The sequence below is a fragment of the Ahaetulla prasina genome, chromosome 1 (genome assembly GCF_028640845.1).
Source record: "Ahaetulla prasina isolate Xishuangbanna chromosome 1, ASM2864084v1, whole genome shotgun sequence".
In the NCBI taxonomy this organism is placed as follows: Eukaryota; Metazoa; Chordata; class Lepidosauria; order Squamata; family Colubridae; genus Ahaetulla; species Ahaetulla prasina.
In genome coordinates this window covers 141,379,132-141,394,483 of record NC_080539.1, presented here as the reverse complement: position 1 = coordinate 141,394,483, position 15,352 = coordinate 141,379,132, and the positions used below count along the sequence as shown (strand labels likewise).

Genomic DNA, 15,352 nt, shown 5'->3' with positions numbered 1-15,352 from the left:
ATATAAGCATAAGCATGAAATAACTATACAATATATGAGCATATATATAAGCATGAGTATGTAATAACTATATTAATTGGATATAACGAAAGGAAACAATAGGACAGGAACGGTAGGCACGCTTGTGCTTATTGCAACTTGAGGACGGAAATCTACCTATTATCTTTATTGCGTATATTTGGAGGCTAAATTGGAATCATTTGACAGATACCATTGTTCTTATTAAGTCATGGTTCTTAGTTTTACTATCATATACCTCATTCTGAATGCTTCTCCCAGTTGGACAGCTTAAATATTATTACAATTACTCCAGCAAAATATCTATTTCAGTTATATTTATTTGTGAATTAAAGCAATGTGGTTCAGGCGATTAACTACCAGTACATTCCAAGCAATCTTCAGTAGGCATGCTAAGACTTTATCCTAAATCATCATTCTTCAGTTTCATTTTCTTGATACATTTCATATTTGTTCATTTTCCTCATAAGACCAAGGAGGATTTCAGTGGAAATTTGGATTAGGAAAGTTCTCTCATTCCATGGCAATATTTATCTTTAAAGGGTTTTGTTTTTGTTTTTTTTGAAAAATCAAGATATTGAGAGTCAGTTTGGACTACTGGTGAAGGCTAGAAACTAGGAGACCGCTTTAGTCCCATTTTAGGCATGAAAGCCAGCTGGTGACCTTGGGCCAGTCACTCTCTCACATACCCCAGCCCACCTGACAGGGTTTTGTTGTGCAAAAATAGGAGGAAGAACAAGTACTGTGTATATACACTGGCTTGATTTATTCATAAAATAATAAAAGTGAAATATAAATAGATAAGACATCCAATAACACACATTCTGATATTCCATCTGCTATTTATGTAGGAATTCAAAATTCATTAGAAAAATAGTATATAATTCTATCCAGTTATGATTTATTTCAAAATCAAGCAAACATTCCCAATCTTTTCTATATAAACAGTCTTAGAATTACTGCTGACTATATTTATAATCCAGCAGTTCATGTGTCCCAAAGATCATGAATTCCTGTGGAAAGTTGGGTTTGTATGCAATGAAGGAATATGGCTCTAATTCAAACTATCCATGATATTTAAAGCTTTATTAGGAACGGCCTCTATGCCTTAATAGACCTGCCCACAGAGCAAATTTTCATTAAAAGAAGCATATGTCTTTGGGATGCAAGGTTTTTTATTATTACTTTCCAGACCTTTTACTCTATACTAATTCCCCATTATGGCTAAGGAATATTCAAAGATTGTTTCATTTACAGCTCAATTACTAACTGAAAGACAACAAAAATAGTTAGGAATATGTTCCAATGAGTTTAAGAAGTATTATATAGGACTGCCATTTAGGCAGACCAAGAGCTGTATCATTATTTTAATACTCCTTCTTAATAGCCCCCTCAATTCCTAAAATAACTTTTCAAAAAATTTCCATACTGTGAAAAATGTTCAACTTGAAAAACTGACTCATCTGAGGAAAACATGTAGAACTGCCAGATTATAAATCTACAAGAATGGTTGATTTTTTTTTCTTGCATGGTCCATTATAATGTTATTTATATCATTACTAAGAAGCTTTGTCCACAGCTAGAATAAAAGCTATAATAAGGATGTGCTCTCTCTTCTAAAAATACTAACAATGTAACTTCCCACTTACTATTGATAGCAAAAAGTCTTTTTATCACTAATCCAGAGACTATACTACATTATGGAGACTTTAGGAGCAGCAAGGGCCGGAATAGCTCAGGCTGTAAGGAGCCTGTTATTAGACCACAGTAGCCTGCAATTACTGCAGGTTCAAGCCCGGCCCAAGGTTGACTCAGCCTTCCATCCTTTATAAGGTAGGAAAAATGAGGACCCAGATTGTTGGGGGGGCAATAAGTTGACTTTGTAAAATATACAAATAGAATGAGACTATTGCCTTATACACTGTAAGCCGCCCTGAGTCTACCTTTATATGAAATCATGATAAATTATATTAAGTTTCTGTATTTCTTATAACCAAAGTGCACATGGCCTCTATTTCCTCAGGCATGAATCTGATTCTTCTAAAAGTTATAAAAAGTCTGGTCTCAGGATATAACAGAATAATAGAGTTGGAAGGGATTCTGGAGGTCTTCTAGTCCAACCCCCTGCTCAAGCAGGGCATCCTATACCATTTCAGACAAATGGCTGTCCAATCTCTGCTTAAAAACCTCTAGTGATGGCGCACCCACAACTTCAAAGTTCAGCTTCAAAGCAACGTGAGAACTGATTAATTCTTCTCACTGTTAGGAAATTATTTCTTATTTCTAGGTTGGTTCTCTCCTTGATTAGTTTCCATCCATTGCTTCTTCACCTGCCTTCAGGTGCTTTGTAGAATAGGTTGACACACACACACCTTCATTGTGGCAGCCCCTGAAATATTGGAATACTGCTATCATATCACTCCAGCCCGTCTTTTCATTAGACTAAACATACCCAATTCTTGCAGCCATTCTTCATGTGTTTTTGCTCCAGGCCTTTAATCGTCTTAGTTGCTCTTCTCTGCACTCTTTCCAGAGTCTCAACATCTTTTTATATCATAGCAACCAAAACTCGATACAGTATTCCAAGTGTGGTCTTATCAAGGCATTATTACTTATTTAGTAGAGAATACCTCTACTAAATAAAGTATATCCTTATTTGTGTTGCACCAGGAAAATACATTTCCTTCCTGACAAGGATAGAAACTGGAAAAGCAGCTCTAACATTCCTTCATTATTAAATTCATGCCCCAGTCAAGAAAAAGTTGTCCATCCTAGTTATGACTAATGAACCAGTCAAGGCGTCCCTGCTTGCTAGACAGAAGAGGCTCATAAGATCACTGATGCAAAACTGCAAGAGATACATTACTGCTATAGAATCTGTTTTGATCTCCTGGATGTAAAAGCGTGAACTGTCACTGTTTAATTTTTTAAGATGCCCTTCTGGAAACAGCCAGCTAACATCTGCTAAGCACATACAGCTATACTTATGGAACAATTTCACATAGGAAGAATTCCTCCAATAGCAAGTAAGACTCTGAACATGGAAAAACATCACATGTTGTTAAACATTATGCCCATACAAGGCTCTTTCCCAGTGGTGAAATCCACATTTTTTTACTACCAGTTCTGTGGATGTGGATTGGTGGGTATGGCAGGGGAAGAATACTGCAAAATCCCCATTCCCACCCCACTCCTGGGGGAAAGATACTACAAAATCTCCATTCTCACCCCATTCTTGGGCCAGCCAGAGGTGGTATTTGCCAGTTCTCTGAACTACTCAAAATTTCCGCTACCGGTTCTTCGAACTGCTCAAAATTTCCACTACCAGTTCTCCAGAACCTGTCAGAACTTGCTGGATTTCACCCCTGCTCTTTCCCATGTTCATCAAAATATTCAGACATGCCATTTAGCAATGTTGTAAAACCCCATTCATATGTTTAGGGAGAATGCATACAGAATTTCTAGTCTTTAGAATTTTTCTGCATTAATCTCTTGTCTACAATATTATTCAGAACTGTTCAAAATACAGGTAGTCCTCAACTTACAACCATTGTGACCATTCAAAATTACAACGGTAGTGAAAACAGTGACTTATGCCTGTTTTTCACATTGACAATTGTTGCAGCATCCCCATGACCACATGATCAAAATGGGCACATATTTATGACGGCTGCAGTCGCACCTTTTGCAGCCTTCTGACGAGCAAAGTCAATGGTAAAGCCAGATTCACTTAGCAATTGTATTACTAACATAATAACTGCAGAGATTCACTTAGCAACCATGGCAAGAGAGGATGTAAATTTGGGCAAAACCCATTTAACTGTATTTTGGGTTCAAATTGTGGTTGTAAGTCGAGGACTACTATATACTATCTCTACTGTGAATACTGATCTGAGAAAATCTAGGCTCAGGTTGCTAGTCAGTCACAGAGTTTATTGGGAATACTGACAAAGGAGAAAATGAACTACGGGATGACTTCATGTAATCTACTAGGGTTCCTTACAGTAAGCTTTGCCAACCTGTGCCCTCCTGTTGCTCTTCAGACAAGAGAGTTAAAATGTATATGAAGTACTTTCCTTTTTCTGTTGAAGAGTTCAGCATTTGGGCAAAATCATAGCTTTATAATTAACTGAACTGTTCAAGTAAATCCTCCCTCATAAAAAAAAATAACAACCATTTTCTTAAAGATCTTAAAGATTCTACTAGCTGTTGATCCTCTCCGAACATTATACTAGGATTTCTTTATTCTTGGACTCTCTCCCATTACAATCTTCAATACATGGAAATGTGTATTTTTGGTACTGCTATTCATAACAGTACAGCGTCGGCATCCAAAGGGAACCACCATAATAATTTTAACCATCTGTTCTACCTATGAGCATGGCCAAAATGTAACTAAGAAACCAAAATAAGAAAATTTGGACTTCTTATAACATGGAACTCCTCAAGCAATTGGCAATATCCCTAAAATTTATAGTTTCCAGCAAACATTTATCTCAGATTTTCCATGTAGAACTTCCATGTAAACCAAATATACTCTGACCACCACAAAGAGACAACAGCCTTATAGATATGTAGACGTATTAACAAATCGGGGGGGGGACATATTGTGAACAAGAAAAGTGCACTCAAAGTAGCATTAAAAATAATAAAGACCATGCTGTTTTATTATTATTTATTAAAGTTAAAGGTAAAGGTTCCCTCTCACACATATGTGCTAGTCATTCCTGACTCTAAGGGGCGGTGCTCATCTCCGTTTCCAAGCCGAAGAGCCAGCTCTGTCCGAAGACATCTCCGTGGTCATGTGGCCGGCATGACTAAACACCAAAGGCACACAGAATGCTGTTACCTTCCCACCAAAGGTGGTCCCTATTTTTCTACTTGCATTTTTTACATGCTTTCGAACTGCTAGGTTGGCAGAACCTGGGACAAGTAAAAGGAGCTCACCCCATTATGCAGCATTAGGGATTTGAACTGCTGAACTGCTAACCTTTCGATCAACAAACTCAGCGTCTTAGCCACTGAGCCACCGCGTCATTTTATTATTTATTAAGACTGATTTCATTGAATATATTATAAAGAATTGAATATTCTGGAGAACAATCTGAACTTTGAAGACATTCTATTTCAGTATTTCATTTGCCCTACTTTAATTGTTTGGAAAGAGATTAAACTAATCTGAATTTTTAGATTTCTTCTGTAATAAGCCTTAATCAAAAAGCATCCTTACGGGATTCGCACATAGAAGGTTCTGTAGGATATCTTATAATGCTATTATGCAGGTAGCATTTCTAAATTAAGTCAACATAGCATCCAAAACATTTTTATCGCAACTTCAAAAACACTTTTACAGCAGCAAAGCTGACCATTTACAAATATAAAATAATTTCAAATTATTGTGAAAGGCTTCTACACCTGACTTTGGTAATCTGATGTTTTTGGGGGGTTTTTTATTTCACAATTAAAAAATGGCCAAGAGGGTTTGAGGGCGCCAAACTGAGCAAGATTCATTTTGTGGGGCAGGGTTTGTTGCTACACTGCAAGTGTCTTTAATAACAATAAGAGGCCTACAAAACATAGAATTAACTTTGGAAAATGATACAAAAAGCTGAACTAAATTTTAAGGAAAACATTAATACTTATTTTTTTGGCATACCAAACCTTTCAATGCAAAGTAGGAATCTTAATTCTTTGTATCAAGGAGTAGGTCTAGGCTGAATTATTATTATTTTTTATTCACAATAACATTCTGATCCATTATCATTTTTGCATTAAAAACTACTGAAGATGACTAAGTTTTTAGTACTCACAGGCTTACCATCTGGACCAGGTTCTCCAGGGAAGCCATGATTCCCAGGTTGTCCTGGATCACCCTAGAAATAAGACAAAGTACAGAATAAGGTGAGACTCACAAAACATTCCTCCAGTCTCATGAAGAGATCCTTCATTGCAAACTGAAACTGCAACTACCCTGCAATGCTTACAGGATGAAGGGAAACTTCAGTGTTTGGGGTTTTTTAGATGGGGGTTTTTTAGATGGGGGTTGTCCTCCCCTCATCCTAAAATATTCCCTCCTCATCCTATAAAATTATCAAATGGTTGAGACTGGAGCTATTTAGGGAACTGTTTTATTTTTCTATTATGTGGAGTTACTTCATTTAAAGAAAATTTAAGAAAAATACAACATATTCTAACATATTCTTAAAACTGTAAAATTTTGGAAGTAAACCAAAGACGTTTTATGCAGGACTTGTCTTTACAATCCAGCCCTTAATTATTCCGTGGGAAACATTTTCATCAATTGCTCTTACTTTCACAGGAGGTGGCCTTATTCTTGATATTTAAGCTGTTACAAACTTTCCTAACATGCATAATTAAATAAAAACTTTTGTAAGTATTATATTAAAAGGTTATAATAGTTGGCTGAGGCCTCAGAGAGCTGGACAGATTATTATATATATATTGATATTTTGATATATATGAAACTGTAAAAATATTATAGGGGAACATTCAGCACCAAATCAAAGATGGTAGAATTTTTTTTAGCTGCCATGTCTTAACCAACAGTAATATGAACCAAACCCTGGGAAAGCTATAGTAAAACTTAAACATGTTAAGTAAACATTAAAATTGTGGGACTTTGCTATATTTCTAACAAATAATAAAGCAATAGACCAGTTCACTAAAAAAAACCTCATTTACAATGTCAGTCTTTCCTACTACATATCACAGAATAATTCTTTTTTTAGTGCAGCAAAGCTTTTCACATGAGAAATCATAATGTTGACATTTCACTGATTTTTGTGCAATTTAGTTTTCTAAAGGAGGACTGCTAAATTCTGAATTTACTATTTAAGCATAAATCCGTGAAGCATCTTATCTATTATTTCAGCTATCTCTAGAGTGATTAATTCTATTGTAAACTCAAGTCCTACTTAGTGGCCATTAAGACTTCCATGAAGATATGGATGGTAAAAATGTGAGGAAAATGGTTAATATGAAGGGCAAAATGGTCGAAATGTGGTTTTTGAATGAAGTTCCTAGTACTGAAAAAGTTCAGTTCTTGACAGTGGTGCATTAATCCACAAACACTTCGGTTATCTCAACCATATATGTAAAATACCACCTATATTAGATACAAAGTCCACTCACTTTAGGGCCTGGGGGTCCTTGTTTTCCCGGAGGACAAATACAAGGAGGTGGTGTAGATCCTACATCGCTAGGACCATTCTTGCACTATTAAAGAGAAAATATTTTCAAATACCAACTCCAATATAGTTTTTACATTTGTTCCACTAAAATCCCCAACGATAATCAAACCGGCTTTGATGATCAATAGCAATTTCATAATCCCAACACAAACTTTGCTGTAGAGGGCAGCTTTAGTTTCTTAGGAGATAACTTAATTATTCCTACAGATTTTCTATTTTAAAAAATTATAATTTAAAATCCTAGGTGCCTCTCACAGAGTGTTGCAAGCCTCTCTTCTCCCATCTGGAAGAGATGGATAATTCTGAAGAATCCATGAATCAGATATAGAAAAATTATGCAGAAATACAAAATGAGGCAATCACTGGCAAAACATTTTCTTAATATTCGAAAGTTCCCAGGCGTAACCTTTGGCATTGCCTAACTAAATTTAAAAGATCAACTACCCCCTGGTGATTAGTGTAGACTCTATTGACTGGAACAAGGTTACATAAGGTGCACCCCTGAGTGGAAGCCTCTTGGGCCATAACTGCTGCAATCTGAAGGCATGGTTTCTTATCTTGAGGAAGGGGGCAATTGATTTCTATACTATAAGTATTAAACAGGCACATCACAGCTGAAAAATGAAGACTCTCCCCAAATGTAATCCTTCCCACCTGTGAATAATGTCCCCATCTACATAGTAGCCCTCTCAGCCCATTCCTGGGTCAGATGGAGAAACAGGCTGGGTTCACCTGACAAAGAATTCTGATTTGAGCTGAACAAAAAAAATTATCAAGAACACTAAATCATACAGACTGCCCAAGGGATGGTCTTCTCTGAGACAAACAATTCTTGCTTGCACTGTCTATAAAAAATAAATCTTTTTGAGGGCTAAAAAGATTTATTTTTTATAGACAGTGCAAGCAAGAATTGTTTGTCTCAGAGAAGACCATCCCTTGGGCAGTCTGTATGATTTAGTGTTCTTGATAATTCTTGACAAGCAAGAATTGTTTGTTTGTACCCCCTGCTTTCATAAAGTTTCCCATAGAAATACTCAAATATTATTTGTTTACAAAGTAAACAAAGTTTACTTATTATTAAATATTATTTGATAATTTGATAATTTACTTATTATTAAATATTATTTGTTTACAAAGTAACAAGTTCACACTTTTTTAAATGTCAGGATTATCTATCAAGGATTTTCTCCTGGGCCTGTAATTAGAGAAATTTCCACTGAATCATCCCTTATATTTTCCATTCTAGATATTTTCTCCTTTCATGTATACTGGTAATTAAAATGTCACCAAAATTAATTTATAACTGCCAAAAACTGAATACTTTCTAGCACTTTATTTGCCTTAAAAGCAGAATATATCCTTCTATATTGTATATGTATTTATATACATACACATTTGCAAAGAATATAAATATGAATTAAATATGCAGATGTATATTTTACATGCATAGTATATTTCATCAATATGAGCACTGAATGTTCCTAGTAATATAAAAATAGCTTAGTAGTGGAAGATAAAAATCAAGATAACATAAAAATTGAAACAAACGTCAATTGAATTATTTACTTAAAGAAGAATTCCTCAGGTAAAAAAATGTTTTGCAAACAGTAAAAACCCACATTTCTTCCTATCCCATATTCCAAACACATAAAACATTCTTACCTCACCTGGTAAGTTTACTACAAATGTAAGAGAGGAAAGGCAAATGTTACCTTACACTTGTGCAAATGTGCATTGTTTGGCCTACCTCTCCATTCTGAAATGAAAAGAAAAAAAAACACAATGGAATTAAAACTTCTTTTAAAACCTGCACACACAAGCAAGCCTTTCTTTTGCATCTTTTAAAATGGCCAAAAAACACAAAGCTAATTTCTGACTGTGGTCTCTCTGGATCTCCAATAGCTCAGCAAAGAGATCTGTAAATACTTATCTTAGTCAGGGGCAATCACACACATTTTGGGAGGGAAAAAAATCATCCTTGTGGAATTTTTGTCAAGTTGTCTGATGGAGAGCAGCCTAAATTCCTAGATTATTGCTTATGTTAACATAATTTTAGCACAAGCACAAACCCATTCTCAGAATCTCTTTTCCCCAACTTTTTATTGAGAAATATCCAACGGTTCTTAGTAATCTTCTATAATACTCACAACGCCAGGTATCTCACAGGCTGTTTCACGGCCGTTTTGTTCTGGGCTGCAATAAATCCTTAGCTTTTGGACATCAAACTGTAAAGTAGAAATTAACACATTCCTTAGACAAGTATTTCTTATGACATTAAGAGGTCTTTATACAGCCAAAAAGTTCATTGTTTTCTGGTCCTCCCCCATAGTCAGTGATAGTGATAGAATACACTGTTGGTGTTTCAATGGGCTTCATGGGGAGGTGATGGACATCAACTGCGATTATGTGATCCAATTCCTGGTGATCACTTCCCAAATGCTACCCAACAATGTCAGTTTTAAGAACTACTTTGGATAAAGGGGAAGAGGAGGGAACAAATAAAAAAGTCCTACAAAAATGTGTTTGGTGTAATAGTCCTACAGAGGAATTATTGAGTCTGTCATCTGCATGTTTATAACTGTCTGGTTTGATTCTGCAACCCAACAAGACAGACACAGACTTCAGAGGATAATTAGAACCGTAGAAAAAACAATTGCTACCAACCTGCCTTCCATTGAGGACCTGTATATTGCACAAGTCAAAAAGAGGGCTATGAAAATATTTGCAGACCCCTTGCATCCTGGACATAAATTGTTTCAACTCCTATCCTCAAAACAACACTATAGAGCACTGCATACCTGAACAAATGGACACAAGAACAGTTTCTTCCTGAACGCCATCACTCTGCTAAACAAATATTTCCCTCAACACTGTCAAACTATTTACTAAATCTGCACTACTATTAATCTTCTCATTGTTCCCATCACCCATCTCCTTCCACTTATGACTGTATGACTAACTTTGTTGCTTGTATCCTTATAATTTATATTGATATTGATTGTTTCCTGATTGCTTATTTGTACCCTATGATTATCATTAAGTGTTGTACCTTAGAATTCTTAATGAACGTATCTTTTCTTTTATGTTCACTGAGAGCATATGCACCAAAACAAATTCCTTGTGTGCCCAATCACACTTAGCCAATAAAAAAAATTCTATTCTATTCTATTCTAGTTAAGACACCAGGCTAAAATGTGGGAGACTGTGGGTTATAGTCCCACCTTAGCCACTAAGCCAGCTGAGTGACCATGGACTAGTCACTTTCTCTCAACTTGGAAGGAGGGAATCACTTTTGAAAAGCTTTTGCCAAGAAAATTGCATGGACTTGTCGCCAAGAATCACACATGATTGAATAGAAGAGGAAAATAAACATAGAAATCCATACATTTTTAGAAATGATGGAGTTGCATTATTTGTTTTGGCCAAACAATGCTTAGTAGAACATGCAATTTAACAGCAAATTAAACTAGGCCTTTGAAAACAGGTTGACCTGCTTGGACAAGCAGTCTATTGATTGAACCCAGTTAACAGTGACCAACTTGAAAATTACTGAACAAAAAAAAGGTCAATGAATATGAACATATTGTTAAAGAGGCCCATTCCACAGATCTCTTCATTCTACCACCTCTAACACTTTCCCCAATTCTTTCAGAAGCACTTTAGTTAATTTTCTTCTAAGACTATTAAAGAGGGTGCTTCCAGACTTCACCTATTTTGCTACTGAATTTTATATGTCTAATCCCAGGATGCTAGAAGGCCATAAATGGGGTTGAGGCAGAAGTGAAATGCTCCCGGTTCGGACCAGATCGGCCGATCTGATAGCCATGGCGGAGGGTGGTTAGGAGAACTGATAGCAAAAATTCCTGGGGGCCCCGCCCATGCCCACCCAATCACCCGGTCGCCCGCTTCCCCACTTGCCGCTTCTTTAAAAAAATGCTTTTAAAAGGTTAAAAAAAAAGGCTCTGACGATCACAGCTGTGCCACAAGATGGTCAGAGCATTTTTTTTACTTTTAAAAGCATTTTTTAAGAATCTATTCAGCTGAATAGGTTGTAAAAAATGCTTTTAAAAGTAAAAAAAAGATCATGCGCTACAGCTGATCACCCACCCACACACACACGCACTGTTCTACTTACCCCATGCCTCCTTTTGGTGTGCACTGAGTGCCTGAACCTTGCATTTGGTGCGCAGTGCACACTGCGCATGCGCGCACAGCACACATACACAGCCAGCGAACCAGTAGTAAACTGGTTCAGATTTCACCATTGGGTTGAGGTCACATAGCCCACAGGCCTTGAGCTGTGTTCCCCTTCACTCAGAGAAGTCACTCCTAATTTCTTTAGCTAAAGTACCTGGTTACTGTTAAGCCACACTAGGCATAGTAATTCCCACTCTGGATCAGAAGACCTACCAGCCCTCTAGAAAAGCTTTCATAGATAACAGGGTCTTAAACAGGTTTTTTTTAAAAAAACAGCAGCAAATAGGTACTGGTATTAACTTGAATAAAAGTACCCTTTACTAAATCAAAGCCACCAATGAATATCATTCATTCATTGCAGAGTCCATTAAATTTAAGTGGCCTAATTTTAAGCCATGAGATCAGGTTATTATACTAAGGTGCATAGATTTATCACTGCAATCTGAACCAGTGTGTACCTGCACAGTCTCTTCTTTTCCTGTATATTTTCCTATTTGAGTCACTCCACTAATATAGATTCCTGCAACAGGATGCAATGGCTTCGTTTCAGTTTCTTGATCATCTATGTACAATGTTACATCAGCTTCAGTTACTAAGAGACGAATTTGATGCCAGCCTTGATCAAACAATGTCTAGAATAGAGAATAGTAAATGTATGTTTGTCAGTATGGCACAGTCATTTTTCTATTCCTTCACTGATTTACATGCTTTCAAGACATACACTGTCATTCATCTAACCTTGAAGCATTATTAATTGCAACAATTCAATATTATATTCATGGTAAAAACCACACAGGGGGACTCAAAATCTTTTTTTCTAAAAATACATTCTTAATATTGGCAATCGATGTATTGCAGTTGTGCCAAGTGGTGCCTATGTGGAAAAGAGAATAGGCAGACCAAAACATATCCAACTTCTTTAGAAAATGTTTTTATATCGGTTTTGAAAGAGTAGCCTGCCATTCTTTGCTAAAGGCCTTCAGGGACCATAGAATGTTTGTTTGTTTGTTTGTTTGTTTGTTTGTTTGTTTATTATCATCAAATATATTTGCCACCCATCATGCCATGGGGCTACCCTGGGTGGCTTACAATAGTAATAAGGGTGAGAATTTAACACTCTCCAAATGTTACAATACTACCCCTCCGACTATTCCAAGTCAGGACAGGCAATAGTGAGGGGGTGCTAGGAAACGTGATTCAATACTATCTCGAGGATGCTGTCCACACCCTTTCAGAGGTCATCTTCCAAAAACAAACAGGAAAAGCAAGTTGACCTTCTGGTTCTGAAAACAGCTGCATGGAAGCATCACCTTTTTCTGACCTACCTCACAGAAACTTAAATCTAGGTCCTAGTCCAATATGTTAAACCAAAGTTAAACCTTGTTACCAAAACGCCTAGGTAAAAACTGCTGCATTGACTGCATTGTGTTGGCTGCATTAGTAATTCTCATTTGGAATGAAGAAGACATCTATGTCACGTCAAACATGCCACCAATTACAAGTGGCATTGACCTTTCTTTATTTAGCCAATAAATACAAGTGTTCTAAAGATGGACAATGCTCCCAACCTGGAGGCAGCATTCATTTCTATACTTTAGCCCCAAACCGTTTAGGCTTTTAGATCAGTAGGAATAGTTATGATGTGGGTCTGGAAATGGATGTTTGGCCAAAGTAAAAGTAAATTTTGGACAAAATAAAATTTCCAATTCTCCTTCAAAAATAGCTGTTGAATACATTCCAAATGAGAATTACTAATGCAGTCAATACAACAGATGTTACGAATTAGCCATCTGACTATATCAAAGTCCTATTTAAAAATTACAAAAAAACATGGGACATTTTCATAATAAATTGCCACTCCTGTAGTCAGTCCCATTCTGTTCTAGGGAGCCTCTTCTCTTCAGAATAATCTTTGATTTAAAAACAATCTATATTTAGCTAGTGCTAAAGTATAACCTTAACATTCTTCAGATAGGTTGAATAATCCAACAGCAATCCTAAATCAATGAGAAGTGTTAGGGAGTCATTGAGGTCACCTGTGCCTTTAATAAAAATGATGCCTCTCAGAGAATATCCTTATGCTGTACTTGATCCCATAAGATTGCACAATATCTTCCAGAATGCAATTGCAAACATGGGCCTAAATTTAGGTTGAATTGGATCTGAAATATTGGATCTCCTGGCATTTAAATACATAATATGAACCAGGTTACCTGAGGGACTATCTCTTGCCAGTCAAATCTACCTGACCCACCAGAGCTGGGGGTCCCATCCCTTAGGGACATACACCTGGTGGGACCCAGAAGAAGGACCTTCTCTGTGGTGGCTCCCTCTCTCTGGAACATCATTCCCCCAGATATTAGAATGGCCCCCACTCCAACACTCTTCAGAAAGGCGTTGAAGGCCTGGTTCTGCCAGCGGGCCTGGGGATTGCGGAGTGGGATGGAGTCCATTAAATGGCTTGTGTGATATGTTGTCACCGGGGTAATCAGGGAGAGAGGTTATTATATTATTATATTATTTTATTATGTGATTATTCTCTTTTATTAGTTTTATTGTTTTAAAAATGAGGTTTTTATATTCCTGTAACCCGCCTTGAGCCGCCATGTGCAAATAAGATGGCAATATAAATTTCCTAAAATAAATAAATAATATAGTTGTCGATTTTTACAATTGACACATGATGTGCTCTTTACCTTTACACGAGGTGCAGTAAAAGTAACAACCTGGCTGCCATTGACTAGGTTTGTTGTAGTAAAGGATAATGTTTTCTTTTCTCCGACTACAGTAACAGCTATTTGCGGTGTTCCATCTTGGCTTAGAATCCTCCACAAATCCCATGTTTTTTTTACTTTAAATCGCTGCGTAGATACAAATACATACGATGGAGGAAGGCCTTCTGGAAATACATTTCTGAAAAACATTTTTTTTTCAAAAATTAAAACATGAAATAATTTTAGAATTACAAAAAAAATGTATAATAAATACATCCAAGCTGACACACACACAAAATGAAAAAGTGGCAAACTTTCATAAGAGCTTTCAGCTCAGAAGAAAGAAGTACCTTGTCAATTCTGTCAAATCAATCCGGGAAATGATTTCATAAGCTTTTACATTAGTGCTTGGAATCTGAATTCTTTTCTTCACCTTTTTTTTAACATCTAAACCTAAAAGGAGATCAAATCCTTTTTCATCCCGAGATGCCACTGGAATTTTTGTTGGGCAAACCGATTCTATAAAGAATACATAGAGCAAATCACTTGCAAATGAAATAATAAAGTAGTATATAACATTAAACACAAAATAGGAAACCTTTTGTCTTGCATCCCAGTAAATAATTGCATTTTTAGGACTGGATGGCTGAGAAAAGACCTGAAACACCTTTTTAAACATGAAAAGTTCATTAATGATGATCATGTTCTAATATTACATTCTTTTTCCTACTAGTAAATTCTCTTGAATTCTTCATACTATTCTGCCGTGTTCAGTATCAGTCAACACTTTTAGATAGTGCACTGTATATCGAAATACATCTATATTTTCACATAAGTGGCAGAGACATGTACCATAATTACTATGGAGTGGAGTGGGCATGGAGTGTGTGTACGTGTGTGTACGTGTGTGTGTGTGTGTGTGTGTGTGTAAGCCAGCCATTTGATATGAAATATTTTTCAATCTAGTCCAGCAGCTCCCCACGCTGGATTTTACTTGCATTAGTGGTGTTAAGCATAAAATTGACTTAAATTATGAGGAAGTTGCACACAGTATTATATTAGGTGCAACTTCAACTTCAACTTCAACTTCCAATCTTTATTGTCAGTGCACAACATATGTACAATGAGATTGGTTATTACATAGTTTTTCCATAGAAACATAGTTGTTCCATAGAAAACTTCCATTGTTTTCTGTATTGACAGTGAAAGCAC

The 15,352-nt window shown here is 36.4% G+C and overlaps 1 protein-coding gene across 1 annotated transcript in view; it reads right to left on the bottom strand.

Annotated features, from left to right (window-relative positions):
- COL21A1 (collagen type XXI alpha 1 chain) overlaps positions 1 to 15,352 on the bottom strand; it is a 116,438-nt gene that overhangs the window by 56,798 nt on the left and 44,288 nt on the right. The window contains exons 4-10 of the mRNA XM_058176888.1: positions 14,491 to 14,659; positions 14,123 to 14,339; positions 11,885 to 12,058; positions 9,377 to 9,454; positions 8,977 to 8,985; positions 7,171 to 7,254; positions 5,829 to 5,891 (exon numbers count right to left, since the gene is read on the bottom strand). Of these exons, the coding sequence (XP_058032871.1) occupies positions 5,829 to 5,891; positions 7,171 to 7,254; positions 8,977 to 8,985; positions 9,377 to 9,454; positions 11,885 to 12,058; positions 14,123 to 14,339; positions 14,491 to 14,659 (794 nt within the window). The remainder of the gene's footprint in view (positions 1 to 5,828; positions 5,892 to 7,170; positions 7,255 to 8,976; positions 8,986 to 9,376; positions 9,455 to 11,884; positions 12,059 to 14,122; positions 14,340 to 14,490; positions 14,660 to 15,352) is intronic.